This window comes from Acartia tonsa, chromosome 9, assembly GCF_053477335.1.
Source record: "Acartia tonsa isolate MP-2025a chromosome 9, ASM5347733v1, whole genome shotgun sequence".
Classification (NCBI taxonomy): Eukaryota; Metazoa; Arthropoda; class Copepoda; order Calanoida; family Acartiidae; genus Acartia; species Acartia tonsa.
Genome location: NC_137268.1, coordinates 15084269 through 15107114, shown reverse-complemented (window position 1 = coordinate 15107114; position 22846 = coordinate 15084269). Strand labels below are relative to the sequence as shown.

At 31.1% G+C, this 22846-nt stretch overlaps 1 protein-coding gene across 3 annotated transcripts in view; it reads left to right on the top strand.

The window, feature by feature from the left end:
- LOC145328292 (hepatocyte nuclear factor 4-gamma-like) overlaps nucleotides 1-22229 on the top strand; it is a 68197-nt gene extending 45968 nt beyond the window's left edge. The window contains exons 15-24 of one of the 3 annotated variants that reach the window (XM_080171918.1): nucleotides 3604-3646; nucleotides 5742-5801; nucleotides 8490-8528; nucleotides 10168-10217; nucleotides 14369-14446; nucleotides 14606-14669; nucleotides 16700-16750; nucleotides 17167-17220; nucleotides 21157-21225; nucleotides 21553-22229. In XM_080171918.1, the coding sequence (XP_080028044.1) occupies nucleotides 3604-3646; nucleotides 5742-5801; nucleotides 8490-8528; nucleotides 10168-10217; nucleotides 14369-14446; nucleotides 14606-14669; nucleotides 16700-16750; nucleotides 17167-17220; nucleotides 21157-21180 (463 nt within the window). In that variant the 3' untranslated portion in view covers nucleotides 21181-21225; nucleotides 21553-22229. Of the gene's footprint in view, nucleotides 1-3603; nucleotides 3647-5741; nucleotides 5802-8489; nucleotides 8529-10167; nucleotides 10218-14368; nucleotides 14447-14605; nucleotides 14670-16699; nucleotides 16751-17166; nucleotides 17221-21152; nucleotides 21226-21552 lie in introns of all 3 variants that reach the window. The other 2 variants (XM_080171916.1, XM_080171917.1) reach the window with 2 other exon arrangements.
- Nucleotides 22230-22846: the final 617 nt, after the last annotated feature.

Genomic DNA, 22846 nt, shown 5'->3' with positions numbered 1-22846 from the left:
AGGAGCTGAGTAAATCCCATTTCCCCCATAGCGTTACGGACTGACGGACTGACGGACGGACATAGTAAATTATAGAGTAGCTTCGCTACTAATAATATATACATAATATCATGTAAATGAAAATAGATAAAAGATCATGATTGGGAATTTAAAAATATTTAGGTATATTCTTTTATCTGTCTTAAAACGTAGTTTACTCCATCTTTGACGTTTTACAATTAGTCATCCTTATATAAAAGAAAAATGTGTTTCTGGGTGTATACATATAGTATAAGATCTCGATAACTGCTTAACTAATATCGTTATTCTTAGGTAATAGGATGTGTGTCTATTTAAGATAAAAGGCTTTTTAAAATTAAAATTTTAATTTCCCTTTTCAAAACATATTAATTCAAAGCGGGCTAACCAGATACCAACCCTTCTAGAGGCGCAGCGGCTAATGTCCTAGATCAAATTATTATTTTTTATGAAATATCATCATAACAAATTAAATATTAATCATTTTATAAGAAATACTAAACTTTAATTAATATTTCGAAGTAGAATTAGAACGTAGTTCATTCATAAAATCTATGATAACAGGATATATGATGTTTATCTGTCTGTCAGTTTGTTTGTACTGTAGGATCACCTCAACCACTGAACCTATTCAATGACGCTTTTTAAAAATCCTAATGAGAAATTTATGAATATTGAAGGAGTACCTCCAACTTGCAAGAAAATACCTCCTAAATCCCTTTACAGAAATGATTTTTAGTTCAATCAAAAGTTGGAAGTCAAGACCTCGCTCCCCCCCCCCCCCCCCCCACATATTAAAAAGTACATAAAACATAAACATATTCATTTGGGCATAAAAATTAAACATAGTCATAAAATCAAAAAAAAAAGTATAAAACACAATTCAAATTACTTTAACAATAAAACAACCTAAATCCTAATCAGTTCTGCCCGGGTAACCTCTATGCCTCTAGTGTCTTTTAAAAAGTAAAGATTAAAATTTTCTTTAGATGATCATTATTAGGATTTTAAATTTAAACTGTAATTAATATTTAAAATAATCCCTGACAGATATATTTTATTTCTTTAAAAAAGAAAATTAGAAAAATACGGATCAGTTGCTCATTCAAAACAGCATGGAAACAATTTGTGTTTAATAAATAAAACTAGCAGATAAGCCCTAGATGTCTCTAGGGGCATTTGGAGGAAGTCAGGGGGTTGGAAGGAGTGAACCAAGCATCTTTCATTTTAGTTTAAAGAAGAAAAGTAAAAAAACTCTGGACCTGTAGGAAGCTTCTTTGTTAGAGATACTTCAAGATACTTCGTTACATTAATTTATTGGTATTAATAAAGTTATATCTTCTGTGGTTTAAAATTATTGGTTGAAAAGTTTGAACCAACCAATCAAAATTTGATAACAATCACCAAAGCTTTTGAGCTATCAAATAGATGATGCAATTATTAAACTTATATCAATCGTGGAAAATTGTTTGAAATACGGTGCTGTACATGCTTTTTCAGTAGGGCTTAGAACCGTTTCTAATCCAGTGGATATCAATCAGTTTTGAAACCACACTGCAAAAAATTTCAAGTATTAGCTGCTTTTTAAACTAGATAAATTTTATGATAATTTTGTATATTATGATCGATTTTCTCATAAAAGATATTTTTTCTTTAAATGCGTCTTATCAAATACTCTTAAATTTTATTCACGCTTTTTAAAAATGTATATTATATTAAAATAGTCATGAGTAACAATATTTTGAAGAAAATAAGAGTAAGAACGTTGTTTTTAAATTAACAAGGATGACAACATCAATAAAAATAAAGCTCTGTAATCAGAAGTAAGAAAAAATTAACAATAACTCTTGTAGAGTGCCAGAAAAAAAGATGAAAACTCCATACAACTCATGGCGTAAAAACAAAACTCTGCATTAATTTGTTGCTAAATTGCTTAAATACAGGATACAGTAAAATTACATACTAATTTATTTAGGATTGTATTATAGGCATCCTATCATTCTAAATATTAGATGAATAGGATAATTATATCATAATAAAAGATGTTGTCAACAAGCTAAAAATCAGCATTTTAAAATGTACGTACGGACTTCCTGGTAACGATTAAAGAGTTGCAACGCAATTTATATTGTTTGTATTTCCTACTCTTTCTAATTCGTTTCTATGAGCTAAAGAAATTATCATGCATAGTTTGAAATATATAGGACAATTATAACTTGTTCAAATTAACGAATAGAGCTGGCCATTACGGACGGACCATTTAATTCTGTATCAGAATCAATAAAATAAAATATAAAAGAAATAAAAATAAAATGCTATTCATCACAAAAACCAATATACTATTTTCCTAAAATCAATTGTTTATCAAAAAAAGTATAAAAAAAATCAAGTTTTACAAATGGATACACGTGTATATATTGACAGGGGAAATTTTTTCGTCAATTTAGCTTATTAATATAGACCACATTTATTAGTCAGTTCGTAAAAAAGAGTAAAGGGGGATTTTTTTATCCAGCTGCGAGCATCACTTTATGAAATTACAGCACATGAAATTGTAGTCAAAAACATCCAATAAAAATATATCGATTCGTTGATGAAATTATCCATCTTAGGATTACCGTACAAACTTTTATCTTAATATAAATGACTTAACCCTTAACGGTCGGGGGGGGGGGGGGGGGGCGTTGAACGCCTCCTCATCCGGTTTTTTCTATCTCATTTTCTGTGTGTGAAAGATAAAGAGCCCAAACTGCTTGACTTTTTAAGTATGGGTATGATACATAACTGAGAGTTGGAATTTTTTTAATATCTCCATCCTGGCGGGCACAGGATGCCAGCAAACCTGGCAGGGTCATCCAGGTAAAGAACAAAAATTTGTTTTTGACTTAAACAAAGCATTTTATCTTACCAAAATACTAAAATATCCTCTAGTAGTACATCCTCATATTAAATACAGGTGTTCAAGTCAATTTCAGGTTCCAGGTATGATCCTGCAGGTCCTGATCCTCCAGGTCTCCAGATATCTTTAAAATGCTCCGGTGGCCGCTAATTTTGACTTAGAGACTTCAAATTTTAAACTTAAGCTTTTCTTACATGTCTACATAATGTATTAAAATTTCATAAAGATCCGCCGCCGTTTTCCCGCCGACCGCCGACTGCGGCGGCTGGCAGCTGCCAAGTACAGCTGCGGCAGCTGAAACTTATGTTTTGATATTTCAATTATAAAATTTGAATAAAAATAAACATTTTCTGCAAAAAAAAATTTCTTCTAGCTTTAAAAATAAAAAAAATTACAGCCGTTTGACATTTTTAAGTAAAAAAGGACCTAAAAACAAAGGTTGTTAAATAAAAGGGTGAAGGAAGCGGAAATTGACCTTGACTTACTTAAGGTCGGAAATTCACCATAACACAGGCTACTTGCACACAAATTTTTAGCCCTCTAGCTCTAATAAGAACTGAGATAATGAGTGGGGGCGTTGAACGACCCCCTCCCGACTGATTAAGGTGCGGCAAGGGGCCCGACTGTTAAGGGTTAATACGTAAAATTGTTTCTCCTATTAATTTCAAAATACATACATTTTTTAGAGATATAAGAGATTGGGGAGGTGTGGCTTGGACGGAACCACAGGTATTACATATTATTACAGAACAACAGGTATTTGTTCTTACAGATAAGAGATTGGAAAGGGGTTGCTTGAACTGAACCACAGGTATTGTTATTACAAATATAAGAGATTTGGTAGTTGTGGCTTGGACAGAACTACAGGTATTGTTATTGCAGATATAAGAGATTGGGGAGGTGTGGCTTGAACTGAACCACGGGTATTATTATTACAAATATAAGAGATTTGGTAGGTGTGGCTTGGACAGAACTACAGGTATTGTTATTACAGATATAAGAGATTTGGTAGGTGTGGCTTGGACAGAACCATAGTTAGTGTTTTTAGAGTTATAAGAGATTGGGGAGGTGTAGCTTAGACAGAACCACAGGTACTATTATTACAGATACAAGAGATTGGGCAGAAACACGGGTGATATTTTGATAGATATTAAGAATAGTGGGATGTGGCTTGAACAAAACCACAGGCATTATTATTACAGAAATTGGGGAGGTGTGGCTAAGGGCTTAGACATAACTACAATTAATAAAATAATATTGTGTCCTCTATTACGAGGAAGGGGTAAAAGAGGGGGATGGGGAAGATCGTTATTTTAGCCTGCTACAAAGATCACTTTATTATGAAACTTGAAAATTTGGTGTAAGATCCAAGTAATAATAAATCCATTGAAAGGGTGGATTAAGTGTAAAGTTGAAGAGGTACATGCACAAGTATTTAATAAGAAGAATTGAAGAAAAGGTATTATTACTGAATACAAATAGATAAATGTGTTCTTGATATTAAATCAGTAGGGGGGGGGAGGGTGATTGGAAGGGACAAAACATTTTATTTTAATTTTCTACGATTTTTACCCATTCAGTTCAGACCCTTAAAAAGATCTTTAATCACTTCCAAGAACGTCTAATTTTAAGTTTTTCTTGGCTTTTTTTTATTTATGTTATAAGTTGGTGTATAAATTTTTTAAGCGCTTCGTGCCCACCCTTATGAAAAAAACTGTATATATGCAGCTGTATGAAATACAAAGAGAAGTGGAATGTTTGAATGATATTACTTCCTACAAGTCTAACAGACAGAATATATTAAAAAATATTGTATAAGAGAATAACGCAATGGTTTGCAGCCGCTAAAAAAGCTGTCTTTTAATTCGAGTCATAAATGATTAATATTAGTCCAGCCACAATCTTTCTGTCTTATCAATGTTTGGTCTAAGATATTATGATCAATTTGTAATAGAATTTTAATTCAATTCAAGCTATTTAAATATTTATATACTGTTTATATTTCTATCATTATCCTGTACACCTAGATAGTTAAGGTACAGATAATTCCACGGCACCCAAGGTGATAGGTTCAAATCTCGGCCAAACTCCAAAGGCGTTAAAAGGGTTCCTTCTTTTGCTACGTTGGGTAAGCGACATTAATAGTAAGGGCACAACTAATTACAATGCACTGTTAAGACTTCCAGACAAAGGACGTGCAATCAAAGGGTTTGCTGTCAAAAGGGCGTGTGACCAAATTAGCATGCACAGCAATTTTGTTCAGTGATGCACCAAAATAAGATTTTGTTGTGTATCCCCATCTTCAGGCTAAGGTACAGGTACACTTGTATGGGTTCAGATGCGGTTGGCGACCTTTGGATAAGGGAATAAAATAGATTATAAAATTGAGAAATGAGATGACATCCAGTAAAGGTAGACAGCATTGCTTCACAGTCAGATTAGAATTATTAAAAAAAGGTATCAAGATTGTTTTATTTGCATAGCTATGTCTAGGCATTATGGAGATTGAAAAGTATTCACACAAAATCTGAGAAGGAGTAGAAGAGACAAAAATGATTATAATATTACTTCATGAAAATACCTAAAAGGAGCATCAAAATTTTGAAATTATACACGCATTTTGTACATTACAGACAAGCAGGTATAATAATTTCAAAGGGGTTTGGAAGGTTTATGCATGGCATTCGTTTTTCCTATTCTTAAATTCCATGTGTTGTTAGGCATAATTTAATCTATGATTGGAAATAAATGGCAACAATTATAGAGTAGCTACAATTCTACGGAATAAGTAGGTTCTCCAATTTATATTCTTGTCATTTTTTAGGATCACGTAGTCAGAGATATTGGAATTAGAGTTATGAACGAACTTATTGGACCATTTCAGGTAAACTTTTAATTAAAAAATGTAATTGACCTATTTTAGATAAAAAATCTTAACTTTATAAACTGAAGTAATGTTAAAGATTACAAATCGGTTTCCCTAAAAGTACCTCGTGGAACACAGAACCCCCACTCCAAGTTAAAATTCAAAATAAGACAAAACAAAAAAAGAGGATTTTTTTTCTGGTTTTTCTTTAGGTCATGTTAAGTTCAGATATGTTTGGTACTGGGTTGTCCTGCATAGTTAGGGCACCGGAGGTACATTCCTCGTAGTGTTAGCCTCCCCCCCCCCCCGCTTATGTCATGTTAAGTTCAGATATGTTTGTTACTGGGTTGTCCTGAAAAGTCAGGGCACCGGAGCTACATTCCCCGTAGTGTTAGCTCTCCCCCCCCCCTTAAAGAACCAATCCCTTATTTTTAAAATTTATTTAAAAAATACGGGGATGTTTTTTTACTCTCTAGGAACTTTGAAGAAGAAACGATGACGGTTAACTTTTCTACTTTATGAGTGCACTAACCATAATATTATACTTTTATTAATAATTGTGTTTTTTATTAGAAAATGACGTCATTAAAAAGATTAGAGTAAAACACTAGAGAGAGAAAGGGTTAAATAACTGTATCTCCCCATCGCAACCACCTTGTGCAACCTTTCTATTGGTCATTGAAAATCAACTAATGGTGTCGCTTATATCAACAGAGCCAAGTGTAGCAGAAAATATTTAAGAAGTAGACAAAAGAAGTCTGTCAAAAAAGGAAGGGAGTTGTCTGTATAAACATCTATGCTATAGATCTGTTCTAAAAAGTTTATTTGTTTGATAAGGTCACAAATTTTGAGAGACAGAAATTTATTTACAAATTGTGCCCCCCCCCCCCCCCCCCATTAATAAAGATGCTATGTTTGTTGTATGTTGTGATTTTAAAGATATTGGGAATTATAAATGAACCTAAAATTTATTAACCATTGGGGAGGAAAATAAAGTATAGAAGTATAATCCAGATAACTACATGGCCCAAGTAGTAGGAACTTTTTCGTCTGCTAACAAATTGCTTAATTTCTTTTTAGTGACTTGTTTGTGTTTATATTTCCGATGCCATTGTCTGATATTTAAAGGCCCAATTGAAAAGACGGCACAGGGTCCCTACTCTGTGGGTGGAATTACATCTAGCTAGTGCCCCCTGTAATATAATTTAATGGGAGGAGTTTTAGAAATCGCGAAACCTATCTTACCAATTTTAAATTGATTTAAGTTCATTACAAGTGGCTACGTCCCTAGGGACTCTAGGGCACTTAGAGTGTGGTAAGGGAGTTGACCGATGCTCATTTTCATTTTGATTTTTTTTCCTAAAGTTTTTTTATGGGATAAATAATAGTAAAGAAGTACTATATCGGTTTAGCAGTAAGTGAAATTCTTTGGGACAGACAGATACATAATATTTGAATTTAAAATTTTAGATAAAACTTTAAAAATTATGTAATTTACTTATTTTTCATTAAATTTCTTGAAATATTTCTGTTTTATTGCAAAAATATAATAGATTTTTTATCAAAAGGTTTTGCTAATAAAAATTCTTATCATTCTGTTAGCAATTTTACTCTGTTATTATTAACTTTTTATTAAAATTCCATAAACAATTTGATGTTACTTTTAATTTTTTTCTTTAGATAATGGGCAAAACCTTTAATAGTTATTTCTCGTATCGTATTATAAACGGCTTTCCGCGGATATAGAATGTACAATTATAAGATTAAAACTAGTTTTTTTAGCCCCGTGGTGCCGAAGGCACTGGCTAAAAAAACTAGTTTTAATCTTATGATTGTACATTTCTATATTCGTAGAAAACTGGATATAATACGATGCTAGACATAGTTTTTTCGTATTCATGAGAACCGGTTCCTATCCACCGGATTCAAATGAATACGAGAAAATGTTTTTGCTAGCCTAGGAGTTTCCCTACTCTTACAGATTTTCTGTGAAAAAAAAAAAAAACTTTTGTAGTAATGGAAGTAAAATACACGTGGGTATAATGTCAGAGAATTTTTTTTCGTAAATTTAGTTTGCTATGTCCCAGGGAGTAAGGGAGGGGACAATGGATCGAATATTAAATTTTTAGGAGTCTTAGACTTTAGGTACTGGCTTTGGAATGTGCAAGAATTTAGCAGTTTCTGACTGAGTTTGGGTACTAGCGCATGAATAGTGATATTTGTGTAATAAGCAATCAAAGAACCCTAACCTAACAACCTAAATTTAATTCTTGTGTATAGTGGCATTTAAAATCTATGAAAATGGGTTAAACAAGTTCCAGGAAGATTTTTCTAGTAATTAATTACAGAATGGTTACGTCAGTCTGATATACTGGAAATCTAGTTTTCAAATGATCGCTTTTTTCTTATTTTATAATTTTCTAAATTTTATTAACACCCCCTTTACAATTTACTTTCTAGATTAATCTGGATTTCATGCCCTTTCTTTGAAAACTCTTAAATTGAATTAATTGCCCATTGTCCCCTCCCTTACTCCCTGGCTATATCCCCAGTCATTTAGTGGTCAATTTATTTATTCAGCAGGAGAATTGGGGATAGGGTAAAGGGGGGGGGGGGTCGATAATTAGCCTGCTATTATTATTATTATATTCACTTTATTAGAGAACATGAAAATCTGATGTAAGTATTTATAAATAAATTTTGTAGGCTATTCAGATGGACGAAACAGAATTTGCATGTTTAAAGGTAAGTAAAATCAAAATTGCTGGATATAATCTCAGCTTCTCTGTGTATTGGTGAAGCTAAGTAGTATTAGTCTACAACAATGACATCCAAGCTTTTTTACTTTTTGGGGAATCTCTTTATAGTGCCTATATACATATATGACGTCATACAATACAAATAACCAATTACCAATGGCAGGCCAGTATGCATTTAATTGACCAATGGTAGGCCAGTATAACGTAATTTTTTATTGCCACTATACAAAGCTTCTTTTGTGGGCGGTAAAATGAGGAGTTTCAAAAGTTTAATAGGGGTAATCTAATTCTTTTTTAATTGAAGGGGGTAAAATGAGAGTTATCAATGTTTGAGGGGGGTAAACACCATTTTACCCTCAACATTGGAAGTCTTTGATTAAAGATTACTATTAAAACATTTTTTTCCATAAAAAGCTTCTATAGGTTCCTGTCCACTCAACTCTAGCTTGGCATATGTGTATTTTTGTACTAAATGACCCGACTGACTAGTTTTCAAAAGAGCTTATTATTGGTCATGGGCAGGTCTTTAAGTTATAATGGAAAGGTGTAGGTCAACTTACTAAGAGATATTGACATGGGAAATGAAAATCCTGCAATTTGATGGATACCAGTTAAAATAAACTCTGATTGAAACCCCCCCGAAGGCCAGGAAAAAAATCACTAGTGCATAAAGTAATTAGTTTTAGTTTAAAAAAGCGAAGTATATTCCAACTAAGTAAAATGCCAAGTGCAAGATTTTGCAAAAAGAATTGAAGTAATTGCAAATTAATGCTATAAATTTATATATTCTTCATATGGCACCCATTCAAGAATTTTAGGCATAAAATATTCTAAATTAAGAAGAAAAAAACTTATTAAAATCGAACTCCAAAAATATCAGTGAATAAATTTCAATTTTTAATGGGGTGTTGATTTCCATATACACCCCCTTCCCCTGTTTTAGAGCTAACTTTCAAAACAGAATGTGTAATTTCCCTTTTAACAAAGGTTTTTGGTAGCTTTATGTATCATGTCATGAGCCGACTTTGTCTGTAAGCATTTTTTAATGAGGCATAGTTAAAAATTTTTACTTCAAATTATTGTATGAAGAGTCTTTTTTTGCTGTTTCATTATCCCTATCTCATTATATCAATGCCTAACTGACAAAATTAAATTTATAGAATTAGCTTTGCAAAAAATCTGTTAAATATATTGAACTTCAAATTAAATTGAATAAAACATTATTCTTCAAGAGTCTACTACAGATTTTTAATCTTGTTATAAATTTTCAAGATTTATTAAGATAAAAATGCATTACATTTAAAGATCTTATATTTCATATATTTTTACCTGGAATCTTAAATAACCTGAACAAGCGCTTGTAGATTCTAAACAATAATAAAGACCTCTTAGGGGCTCGGTGATGCTTGGCTCAAGCCCTCTCCAAGCCATTTTAAAGATACTCTGCGCGTGAATTGCAGTTTAACGTGCTCAATCGCCCTAACTGTGCATAGTAATTAGTTGTACCTGTTTTGAGCCAAGGCATTCCCCTAACTTTAACTTCAATGCCGCGTATCTGACATACCAGCAGTAGGAACCATTTTTATGGTATTTGATATAGATTTTAATGAATGCTCTGATTTCAGGCAATTGTGTTTTTTGATCCTAATGCTCGTGGTTTGAACGATACACATAGGTAAGTTCATAAACAGTTATCAGCTTGTAATAGTACTTATTTAAAAGTAACAGTCTGTTTGACTGAACTGAAGATTGCCGCTAACTGCTTAATCAACATGGTTCTTCTTTGCATTAAAGTTCCTCATAGGCCCAGGCAAAGATTTTTTGGATCATATGAAGGAAATGAAGTCATTCCTAAAAAGGACAGAAATTCACTTCCTTGGGTATAGGAAGGCTATTTCCTTTCCTTTTTCTTACAAATTCTCAGTAAGGAAGGTGATTTTTGTCCACTATCTTACAAATTCTCACTAAAGGAAGGTGACCTCTGTCCACCATCTTACAAATTTTTCCTAGTTCTTAGAAATTCTTCCTTTTCCTCACTATTACAACCATGTTCAATCAATCTACCTTATTTTACCAAATTCTTCCTTATTCTCAGAAATTCTACCTTAATTACACAAATTCTCCCTTATTCTCAGATAACTTGCCTTATTCTAAAAAATTCTTCCTTATTCCAAGAAAACCTACCTTATTCCCCCAAATTCTTCCTTATTCTAAGAAAATCTACCTTATTCCCTCAAATTCTTCCTTGTTCTAAGAAATTCTACCTTATTCTAAGAAATTCTACCTTATTCTAAGAAAATCTACCTTATTCTAAGAAATTCTTCCTTATTCTAAGAAATTCTACCTTATTCTAAGAATTTCTTCCTTATTCTAAGAAATTCTACCTTATTCTAAGAAAATCTACCTTATTCTAAGAAATTCTTCCTTATTCTAAGAAAATCTACCTTATTCTAAGAAATTCTTCCTTATTCTAAGAAATTCTACCGTATTCTAAGAAAATCTACCTTATTCTAAGAAATTCTTCCTTATTCTAGGAAAATCTACCTAATTCTTCCAAATTCTTCCTTATTCTAAGAAAATCTACCTTATTCTAAGAAATTCTTCCTTATTCTAAGAAATTCTTCCATATTCTAAGAATTTCTACCTTATTCTAAGAAAATTTAAAGAAATTCTTCCTTATTCTAGGAAAATCTACCTAATTCTCCCAAATTCTTTCTTATTCTAAGAAAATCTACCTAATTCTCCCAAATTCTTCCTTATTCTAAGAAAATCTACCGTATTCCCCCAAATTCTTCCTTATTCTAAGAAAATCTACCTAATTCTCCCAAATTCTTTCAATATATAGGGGTCCCAAAGTCAAAACAAAGTTTCAGCGCAATCCGACCACCTGTTCTTGAGATACGGTGACCTGGTGTCCTTGGTACCTACAGTAAGATTTGGGAAATGGTTCGAATCCTTAGTAAATTTGGTTAAAGTCCAAAAATATTTTGACACTTAAAATAATTTTCAAATATTTGATCAAAATTATTTGTTCACCTGGGTATTTTTTCTTCAAAATTTTGACTAAGTGCCAAAATATTTATTAAGGATTTTAACCATTTCCCAAATCTCAACGTCAGTGCCAAGGACACCAGGTCACTGTATCTCAAGAACGGGTGGTCGGATCGCGCTGAAACTTTGTTTTTGAGTTTGGGACCCCTATATATTGAAAGAATTAGGTAGATTTTCTTACAATAAGGAAGAATTTCTTAGAATAAGGTAGATTTTCTAAGAATTAGGTAGATTTTCTTAGAATAAGGAAGAATTTCTCAGAATAAGGTAGATTTTCTTAGAATAAGGAAGAATTTCTTAAAATAAGGTAGATTTTCTTAGAATAAGGAAGAATTTTTTAGAATAAGGTAGATTTTCTTAGAATAAGGTAGAATTTGTTAGAATAAGGAAGAATTTCTTAGAATAAGAAGGAATTTTTTAGAATAAGGTAGACTTTCTTAGAATAAGGAAGATTTTCTTAGAATAAGGAAGAATTTGGGGGAATAAGAAAGAATTAGGAAGAATAAGGTAGAATTAGGAAAAATAAGGTAGATTTTCTTAGAATAAGGAAGAATTTGAGGGTAGAATTTTTCTAAAATAAGGAAGAATTTGGGAAACCAAGGAAGAATTTTGGGGAGTAAGGTAGATTTTCTTAGATTTAGGAAGAATTTCTTAGAATAAGGTAGGTTATCTGAGAATAAGTGAGAATGTGTAAGGAAAAGGTAGACTTTGTTATGAAAAGGTAGAATTTGGAGGAACTAGGTTAATTTGCTTAGGATTAGGAAGATTAAGTGAGATTTAGGAAGGTGATTTTTATTCTCTTAGAATAAGAAAGAATTTGGGAGAATTAAGAAGATTTTCTTAGAATAAGGAAGAATTTCTTAGAATAACATAGAATTTCCAAGAATAAGGAAGAATTTGGGAAACCAAGGAAGAATTTGGGGGAGTAAGGTAGATATTCTTAGATTTAGGAAGAATTTCTTAGAATAAGGTAGGTTATCTGAGAATAAGTGAGAATGTGTAAATGTGAGATTTAGGAAGGTGATTTTTATTTTCTTTTTCAGATATGTGAGAAAAAGGAGAGTGATTTTTGTCCATATTTCACTTATCTGAGAAAAAGGAAGATGATTTCTGTCCTTTTTGCAATGAAATTTCTGTCCTTTTAAGGAATGACTTCATTTCCTTCATATGATCCGATTTTTTTTTAAAGGGAAGGTTTCCCGGATAAATCGCCTTTAGAAAAAAAATACCAATAGAATTTTAAAAAAAACTAAATTTGAAAGTGGAGGGTTGACTTCCATCCCCCCTCTTTATACTTTAAATAAAAGGAAATAGGATAGTTTCTAAAGGCTTTTAGGGGCACTTGAGGAAAGGGAAGAAGTTGATCCTTTACTTTAAATTTTACTTTTAACAGAAAAAGAAAAAAGAATTTTTTGAGGTGATTTTTTTGTTGGGCATGTTATTTATATAATATTTAAGTTGGTTAGACTTTAACAAATCATTAGATTTATTATTTATTCATTTTGTTTTTCTAATATTTCTTCTTTAATTCATTATTTCATTACATATATACATTTGATTTCATCATAACCCACTTGAAAAAATCTTAAGGAACTCTTAAAACAATTAATTAAATTATTTCCTTTCTAGAAACGTCAGAAAAGGATAAAATTACGTGATTTTTGTATAATCTAACTTAATTCTAATACATAATGGTTATAATTTAGAGTCACCACTATAAAATCAAATCATGCAGTCTGTTCGTTTGACGGACAACCACATACAAACTCTTTTTATTTAACCTCTAAATGTTTAACATTAAAAAACTCCTGCCCAAAATTGTACGCTCAAAAAGCTTCATTGTTGCTGCGCTACTAATTAGGATATTATGCTTTTAAAAGCGAAGCTTTCTATAATTACGGTCGGTCAGTCCGTCACGGATAGCCTTTTCGTTAATTTAGGCATGTTAGAATTGTCCTATCGATTTCAAACTTTGCATGATGATTACTGTAGTAGTTAGGTACGATTTAGAAAGCGTAGCAACTCTATAATTGTTACAAGAACGTCCGTACGTCCATTTTAAACATGTTGATTTTTTACTTTTTTAACAACAATTCTTTATGTGATAAAATCATCCGAATGATCTGATTTTTAGATTCCTTTTACAATAAGGTACAATATTTTAAGCGAAGCATCTCTATAATCAAGTCCTAAAAATATCAGTACGTCCTTAAACATAATTATGTAATTAAGAAGTTTTGCAACAAATTTACGTATAATTTATAAAAACTTATATATTCATATTTTGTATAATCAGTTCTGACACTTTACAAGAGTTAATGTTTGGTTGTCATACTGTTTCAGAGCTTCGCTTTCATGGATGTTGTCATCCTTGTTTAATTAAATAACACTTCACTGTACAAAGATAATTTGAAGATTTTAAGGAGTATCTCCTTGTAAAAAATAAGTTATTATAATCTATATCATATTGCAATGGTACATTGCTACTTATTGAAAATGAATCTACTTGTGATATTTTTTACTTATAAAACCAATCCCATTATTTAAGGTATTAAATCATAATAAAGTAAAAAGCTTTTCTTGCATAACGCATTCATTTTAATCTAATCTGTTCGACCATTATTAATATTTTAGATAAAGGTGGCACTTTCAGTCAGGCTTTGTCTTAAGATCCCCACAATAAAAGATAATGAACTACTGCATGATCATGAGCCTGTTATAGCAGCAGTCTGATTTTATATCTTTTGTTATCTGTGTTTGATTTTTATTATTTAGGGTGAAAGATTTGAGATACCAGATTCAAATGAACCTGGAAGATTATATTTGTGAGCGTCAATATGTTTCAAGAGGAAGGTAAGATTATTATATTTGTGAGCGTCAACATGCTTCAATTATCTTCAATAATTAAATGATATCAAAAATACTATTTTTCAACGAAAAAATATGATTCAGCACAAATAATCAATAATCTAATTTATGTCTATTTATATATTTTTTATTAATTGGATTCAGGTTTGGAGAGATATTGTTAACTTTGCCTAGTCTTCAATCAATCACTTGGCAAATGGTCGAACAGGGATTATTTTAGTTTACTCAAATTTGCATACTAAGTTCTTCTGATAAGTATGAACCTTAAAGGGACTGTGAACGTAAATTTTTCTCATCTTAATATCAAATCTTAACATTATCTCATTCATAATATCTCACAGATAGAGCAAAACGCGCTTTTGTTTGCTTAAAAAACGGCTTTTTCCGACGATTTTTATAAGGTACGGGGAAAGGAAGAAATTTTCCGTATTATATAAAATGTGCATTAAATTGCTTTTTTCTTCCATTATAGCTAAAATTAAACTTTTTCACATAGTTCTAGATTTTTCCTAACAGTTAAGCTGGCTTTTAACATAATCCTTGCTTTAATCCAATGTATAGTTACTTAGAAATTGATAAAATAAGCAATATTTTTTTATTGAAAACCAAATACAATAACAAAGCCAGAAACAGGTTTTTTATTAGTATCCAATTAACTTTAAATGGCCCATCTCTCGCCCACCTTTAATTACAAATTTGTAAATAATAAAGACGCAATATTTCTTTATAAACTATCTGATAAAAGTGTAAACTAATTCTCCAAAGTGGGTTATTTATTGTTCAACACAATAAAAAAGGATATTATTATTTTATATAACCTATGAGATTTAACCCTTTGTAGACAGTGAGGTATTTTTTTTGTCAATAATACGAATTTAAAATATGTCTTTATTACCTAATTACTACGTTATAAAAAAACGAATTGGCAATTTTATAGCATAAAATAAATCCTTAACAGTAAGTAAATTGTTTCAACTATATATGACAAGTTAAATATCCCTACAAACATTATAAGAAACAAAAACGTTCAGATTTTCCCTGTTTTTTCCTTTTTCCCTCTCAAAATACCATTATTTCTGGATATTTTTGTGAATAGGACATTTTTGGTTGATCAGTGTAGTGAAATGTGCTTAGTAAATGTTAAGATTTGATAATCAGATGAGAAATTTTTACGTTCACACTCCCTTTAAGGTCCAGTGGTACAGACGTTAAGTAGATAGCCTGATATCTAGTTGCCGAATGTGTACGCAGTTTCCTGAGTGTTTTCTCATCCTAGCTCAATATTTACTACTAGCTAAAAAAGCTTCAAACTTCAAAAAAAAATCAAAATTTAAAAAATTCAAATTTATAATGTATAAATCGTTTATACATTCAAATTTTGATTTTTTTAAGGAAAGTTTGAAGATTTGTAGCTAGTAGTAAATATTGAGCTAGGATGAGGAAACACCCAGGAAACTGCGTACACTTTCGGCAACTAGATATCAGGCTATCGTTAAGTATGTTTTTTAGTAGCGAAGCTACTCTATAATTTAAAATGTCCGTCTGTCCGTAAGAAACGTTTCCCTCAAAACGTAACTTTCTCGGCTCTTAGAATCGTGCTAGATCGATACCTAGATTTAGAAATTTTCGTGATTCACTTTCAAGATACAGGGCTAAAATTTTCAGGGATTAATAAATTTTACATTTTGCATATTTTCATCCAGTTTCATTAAGATTTGGGGTGCTAGATCGATTCCTAGATTTCTAGGTTTTTGTGGTTTTCTCTATTCCTATTAAGGAATGACGACTGAAATAATCAGGAATGGAATATGTTCATTTTGTACAAATTTCCTTAAAGTTTCATTAAGATTTGTCTAATAATTGCAGTGCTAGATCGATTCCTAGATTTTTAATTTTTCGTGATTTTAAAGTTGCGTGATTTTGAAGTTTTCGTGATTTCCCTATTTTATCAAGTTTGATGTTTATTGTATGACAATGCTCTATAGAAATTTTTTTTTCTGATATCCATTCATAATTTTTGAGCTTCGCTATTTATGGATGTTGTCATCCTTGTTTTTATGTAACTGTATCAAATTTAAAATTTAGAACCAAAAATCATATTTTACTGCTTAGTGATCTTGTAGCTAGTTTTAAAAAGCAGCATTATACAGTCCGAGACTTTCAAACAGACAACTAAGCATTTTAGAACACTTTTTGCGTGTTAATAAATATGTAAACTAAATGTAATATTTGAACCAGATTTCAATAGCCAAGAATCAAGGATTTGCACAGATTGACAGTCTTCTCCAGGTTATTTTATTTTTGACAAAAATTTTTTTTTCAAAACTAAGCAAGGACAATTACACCCATGGGAAGCGAAGAAATATGAAGGTTTTTTATCCCTCCTTAACCCCCCCCCCCCCCCCGCCTCTGTATGTAAAATATATAAGCTACAATTAAGTTTTTAAGTATTATAATAAGCGGGGGGGGGGGGGGAGGATTTTTTACGCAACCCCTGCCGGGGGCCGTAATCTTGCGGTGCCTTTACATGTGGTGCCCTAGCCTAGCAGGGCTACCCAGTACCCTGGATAACCCAACCTAACCTGATCTAAGGTATTCAGCTAACAAATTATATTCCCTTATTTCAATTTATTTTGGGGGTTTATTTAATTAACAAGGCAAATTGGGAATAAATAACAAAAACAAAGATATAATTTCTTTTTTAGGAGATGCTTCTTGGTGGTGCTATTTATCACAATATTCAAAATCAAACTACACAGGCACATCATTACTATTTAAAAATATACGCTTCTAATATCTTTAAACAATTTTTAAAAGCGAAGCTTTTCTATAATTAAGGTCGGTCCGTACGTCCGTCCGTCCGTCCGAGATAGATAGCTTTTATTCGTTAATTTAGGCATGTTAGAATTGTCCTATCGATTTCAAACTTTGAATGATATTTCCTGTATTAGTTGGGCACGATTTAGTAAGCGTAGCAACTCTAAAATCATTACCAGAATGTCCGTACGTCCATTTTAAAAATGTTGATTTTTCTACTTTTTTAACAACAAATTTTCAAGTGTTCTAATTATCTGTTTGATCTGATTTTTGGTAAATTGATTCCTGGGACAACAACGAACAACATTATAAGCGAAGCAACTCTACAATCAAGTCCAAAAATGTAAGTATGTCCATAAACATTATCCTGCTTCAAGCAGTTTTTTCAACAAATTTACTTACAATTTTGCTTCGACTCTAATACTTTTAAATTCTGATTATTCAGTTTAGATACAATACAAGTGTTAATGTCCGTTTGTCCTACCGTTTCATTGCTTCGCTTTTCTGGATGTTGTCATCCTTGTTTTTCCGTACGTTAGAGTGTATCTATTTACCTATATAATATATCAATTCTTTGCGGTTACTTATTTACTTTTAAAGACAATTATCCTGGTTTTATAAGGAAAAACTTTCATGTTAATCATATATTAAAACACGCGTATAAACTTAACGAAATATTAAACAAATTTCAAATATTCTAAAAATTCCAAATACATCAACTTTATTAAAACAGTTTATTCAGACAACTTCCAGACTTTCCACAATATTTTCCCTAAATATTTAATATTTAAATTTGGTATGATACCTCGAACTGTCGAGGGCATATAAACCCCCCTCCCCCTTGTCATGAGTTAGGTTTTAACGATATAAAAAAAATGTTTTTCTCTTAAAATCTCCATGTTTGTATTCCCATCTTTGAGTTTTTGTGCTTTTCTGTTAATAGATGATGTCATCCTTGTTTAATCTACTTTTAGTTTGAGGGAAACTGCCACAGAAATCTTAAAATATAAAACCAAACTTAAAAAGATTTGTATGCCGCTATTATATAGCTTTAACATTTCCTTGATAGAGAAACAAGAAAACTTTTACGTAACAGTTGATACAAAACCTTTTATAGAATGTTGAATAATTATATAGATTACATAATTTCATAGTCAATGCTAAATCTAACATTAACACTAGCCTGGGGTGGGGAGTGGTCCCTTAAGGTTTTTAGGCTAATAAGTTAATGAGTTATGCTCCTTTGTTCCTTTTGCTAGATTTCTCATACCGTTATCGCTGTTTATAATGGTACAATTGACAAGAATCTCCATTATTTTTTATTCTGAACAACTTTTCTTTTTTTGATTTCTTGATATCATTTATAGTTACCGAGATAGAAATCCATAATAAGGATTTTCATAACTCGGTAGCTCTGGCTAGCCATCGGGAATTGTCGTTTTAAAATCTGAAAGAAAAATCAGTGAGTACTAATTTTTTTTATCAAAATGTAAAGCTATGGAATACCTACCATGTTTTATTTTAACTTCATAAATATAGATGTCTATAGTACATTTTTAAAATATAAAATAAATAGCTACTTAAACCCTTTAAATATTTAGACAAATTTAGAATCAAATATCAGCATATTTTTTTCCTCAAATGCCGCTACTCTATTTCTTGTTTATATCAGTATGTCTGTCCATCAGTCTTTTATTCTGAGAAAGAAAAATAATTAATCAAATTATTTTTAAATAGCCCTTATAATGGCTAAATCATTAAAAGAGAGTAATTTATCAACATGCTAAAAAAATCGGATCTGGTGCATTTCAAGGTAAAATCGTCCTAGTAACAATTATCTTTAAATCTATGAACTTTAAAGGATGGTGGCAGCCAAACGGCTAAATATACATGTTATGCCCGCACATAGTTATGAGCGGCATAAGAAGGTCAAGAGATAATATGTAATAGTCAAGATTCAGTGATGCACAGGCAAAGCTTATCTAAAGAATAAACGCTCTAAATAAATCTTTGCCGTTAGGACTCTAGCAGCCTTTATCGTTACCAGGAACATTTTACAGCAAACTGCACTAGATCCAAAATTGTTATAACTTTTTAAAAGCGAAAATTTTGTATAGTTAGGGTCGGTCCGTACGTCCGTCCGTCACAGAGAGATAGCTCTTTCTGTTAATCTCAATAGGTTAGAATTGTCCTATCGATTCCAAAATTTGCATTTAAAAAGTGTAGCAACTCTACAACCGTTACCAGAATATTCGTACGTCCATTTCAAACATGTTGATTTTTTTTACTCTTTAAACAACAAATTTTTATGTGATCTCATCATCCGGTTGATCTGCTTTTTGGATATTGATTCCTGGGACAATAGAGTATGATGTTATAAGCAAGGTAACTCTATAATCAAGTCCTAAAAATGTAAGTATGTTCATAAACATTATCCTGTATCAAATTTACTTACAATTTTGCTTCGACTCTTATACATTTAAATTCTGATTATTCAGTTAATGTCCGTTTGTCCTACCGTTTCAGTGCTTCGCTTTTATGGATGTTGTCATCCTTGTAGATTAACTTTTTTATTCTTATTTATATTAAAAAGAACATTATCAAACCTTTTTAGGAATTGTTTACATGTTGGAAATAAAGAAGCTTAAATATTTTGCGGCTTACATAACTTTTTAAATTTTTAGTCAAATTTAAATTCTGAATTTATGTAGGAACAAGGATGACTAAAATCAAAATGACAATTTAGATGTAAATTAACATACACCATTATTGGAAAATGATAACATTACTTTCCTTTAGAATAAAATTGAAGAGTATATGTTACACCCTTCTTGAACCAAGTCAAGGTGGATGTAGGGAAGTGTAGTACAGACAGGAGTTGTGTTATTGTATTGCAAGGAGGTGGATACACCTCCCCGACACACCTTTCAAAACGCTTCTAGTCTTTTTATTCATGTTATACTAAGAGCCAATGATTCGACAGCTACACTGCCTGGATGCAACTGCAGCTGAATAAGGAATTCAATTAGACGAAAATTTTAAGAAGAAAAAATATTATTACAAAATAAATAAGAATATTTTTAAACAGATTAGCCTTAATTATCTAGCATATTACTTTAGTAAGCATACAAATTTAAGGATTTATTTGAACAATTAAACATTAAAAAATATTTAAGCTCATTTTGGTTCTAAATTTAAGGAAAACCTTAGGATTTTATTATTTCATAACCAGATATTTTCAGTTTAGAATATATTTATATTTGATACAAAAAATAGTTTGGAAGAATTTTCCATGTTAATGTAAAGTAATTTTTATTTTAACAAGGATGTCGGCATCTGTAAAATTAAAGCGAAGCTTCTAAAATAAACTGTACAACAAACGATCATGAACAGGAGGTGTCAAACCCTTATAAGCAGATTTAATTATATAGAAGCTATATTGTCCTTTGTTATCATAGGAATGATTTTTCCTATAGCATACACAAAAGTTTGTCAAAAAGTAAAAAAGCTGCATAATATAGACTTTTTGGTAATGAATATAGAGTTACTAAATTGTCACAGAAATAATTATCCAAAGTTGAAAACCAATTTAACTACTTAAAATTAAATTAAATAAATGGGCTAAACGTTGGTACGTACATAAATAACCTAATTAATATGTATATGTATGTAGAAAATCTTTGCTTTTAAAATTACAAAAATAATTTCAACTAATACATAATACAAAATATATATCAGGTAGAAGTCCGAACAAAAAATCCTTGATAATCAAAATTGCTTCAAAACATTATACTTTATAAGGACAAACTTTTACATTAAAATCATATCTATATTTTGCTTATAAAATAATTTTGAAATGATATGTAAACAATAGTCAGGACAACCCACATATACACCCTTGACGTCGGGATTAGTCAGTTCCAACCATCATTACCCACATTAGGCAGGTATAATCAATAAATCTTTTTCAATTGTTTTTTACAAATAAATCTGATAATAATTATTTATCGCATCGTATTATAAACAGCTTTCTGTGGATATAAAATGTACAATTCTAACTAGTTTTTCAGCTCTGAGATGCCGAAGTTACGGGCTAAAAAATTTTTTTTTAATCTAATGATTGTATATTTTTAAACTTGTAGAAAACTGGATACATTACGATGCTAGACATAATTTCATTACAGCTGAGGACCGGTTTAATCCACCGGATATAAATCTATTTCGAAGCGATACAGGAAAATTTTTTATTTTTTTATCACGCAACCTTTTTTTAGATCACGGATAAACCTTTTAAAACATAGAATCAAAAACAATGGAGCTTATAACTGTAGTTTTTATATAATATATTTTATGTAATATTTACGATTGTTTACTTTAAATTTGTTAAACTTGTTCTTAGTTTATTTCTATAAGACTTTCCAAATTGCAAAAATAATGCCTTTTATTTAAAAAGCAATGAGTGTTTTTAAAGCTTAGCCCCCCCCCCCCCTATCTGTCTCTATGTCCGTTTTTCTGTAAAATTTTCTAAAAAAGAGTTATTAGGAAAAGAAAGTTTGTATAAAACTAACCCTTCCCCATCCCCTCCCCCTTATTTAAATTTTTGCCTATGCTTTCTTGTCATTTTTAACTTTCCTAAATAAAATTAATTGGATGTCTCTCTGTGTGTAGTGAAGAATTTCAAGAATGGTTCTCCTTTAAATTGTAAAAGGTCTAGGAAAGGTATGTAATAATTTTTATGTGGTGGGGGCATGAGCCTCCATCATCCCAAGATAAATCTCCCCTGCAAAATTTAACACATCCCCATTTTTTACTTTTTCTTCGACTAACCCCAAACCCTTTCATTGTGCTCAGAGAGGCGTCTTGCGGAGCCGCTAGTAAAAAGATATTACATTTTTAATTTTATAAATTAAACACAACTTATCTTTGTAAAAAATATATATTTATTTTTATACTTATTTTTTTTACATTACATCCTAACGTAGCGCAGTAATACCAATATTTATAAATGAAAAGATAACAGTGAAATGTTATACAATAACCGGATCACTTTGTTTTTAGGGGGAGGGGGGAGGTACAAAAAACCTCCGCACCGTGACAAAGGGCTGAGCACGCTTATGGCGCACACGTCTCGACATCTTACTCAATGAGACTCAAATTTGCAGATCTAGAAACAATGTCGTTTAAACATTACATTATTGAATATGAAACAATATTTTCCAAAATATTACTTTATTTCAGTTTACTTTTCTCGTTTTCTATTGTAACCTCGTGTGGGAATGATCCGCCCCCCCCTTCCAAAAATCTTCCCAGTAACAATGTAAAACATTGAAATTGAGGTACGATCCGTTTACGAGGTTTAAACTGACATACAGACAGACTTTCTATTATTTATGATTTAAAGAAACAATTGTCAATTTTTTAATAAGAAAACATAAATTTGAAGCAAAAATATTGAACATAGATATGGTTGTAGAATAATATCAATATGAGAGAAAGAAAAAGTGACATATTGGAAATATTGGATTATTACGTAAACATATTTTAGACTGACCATAAAATGTTAGGGAG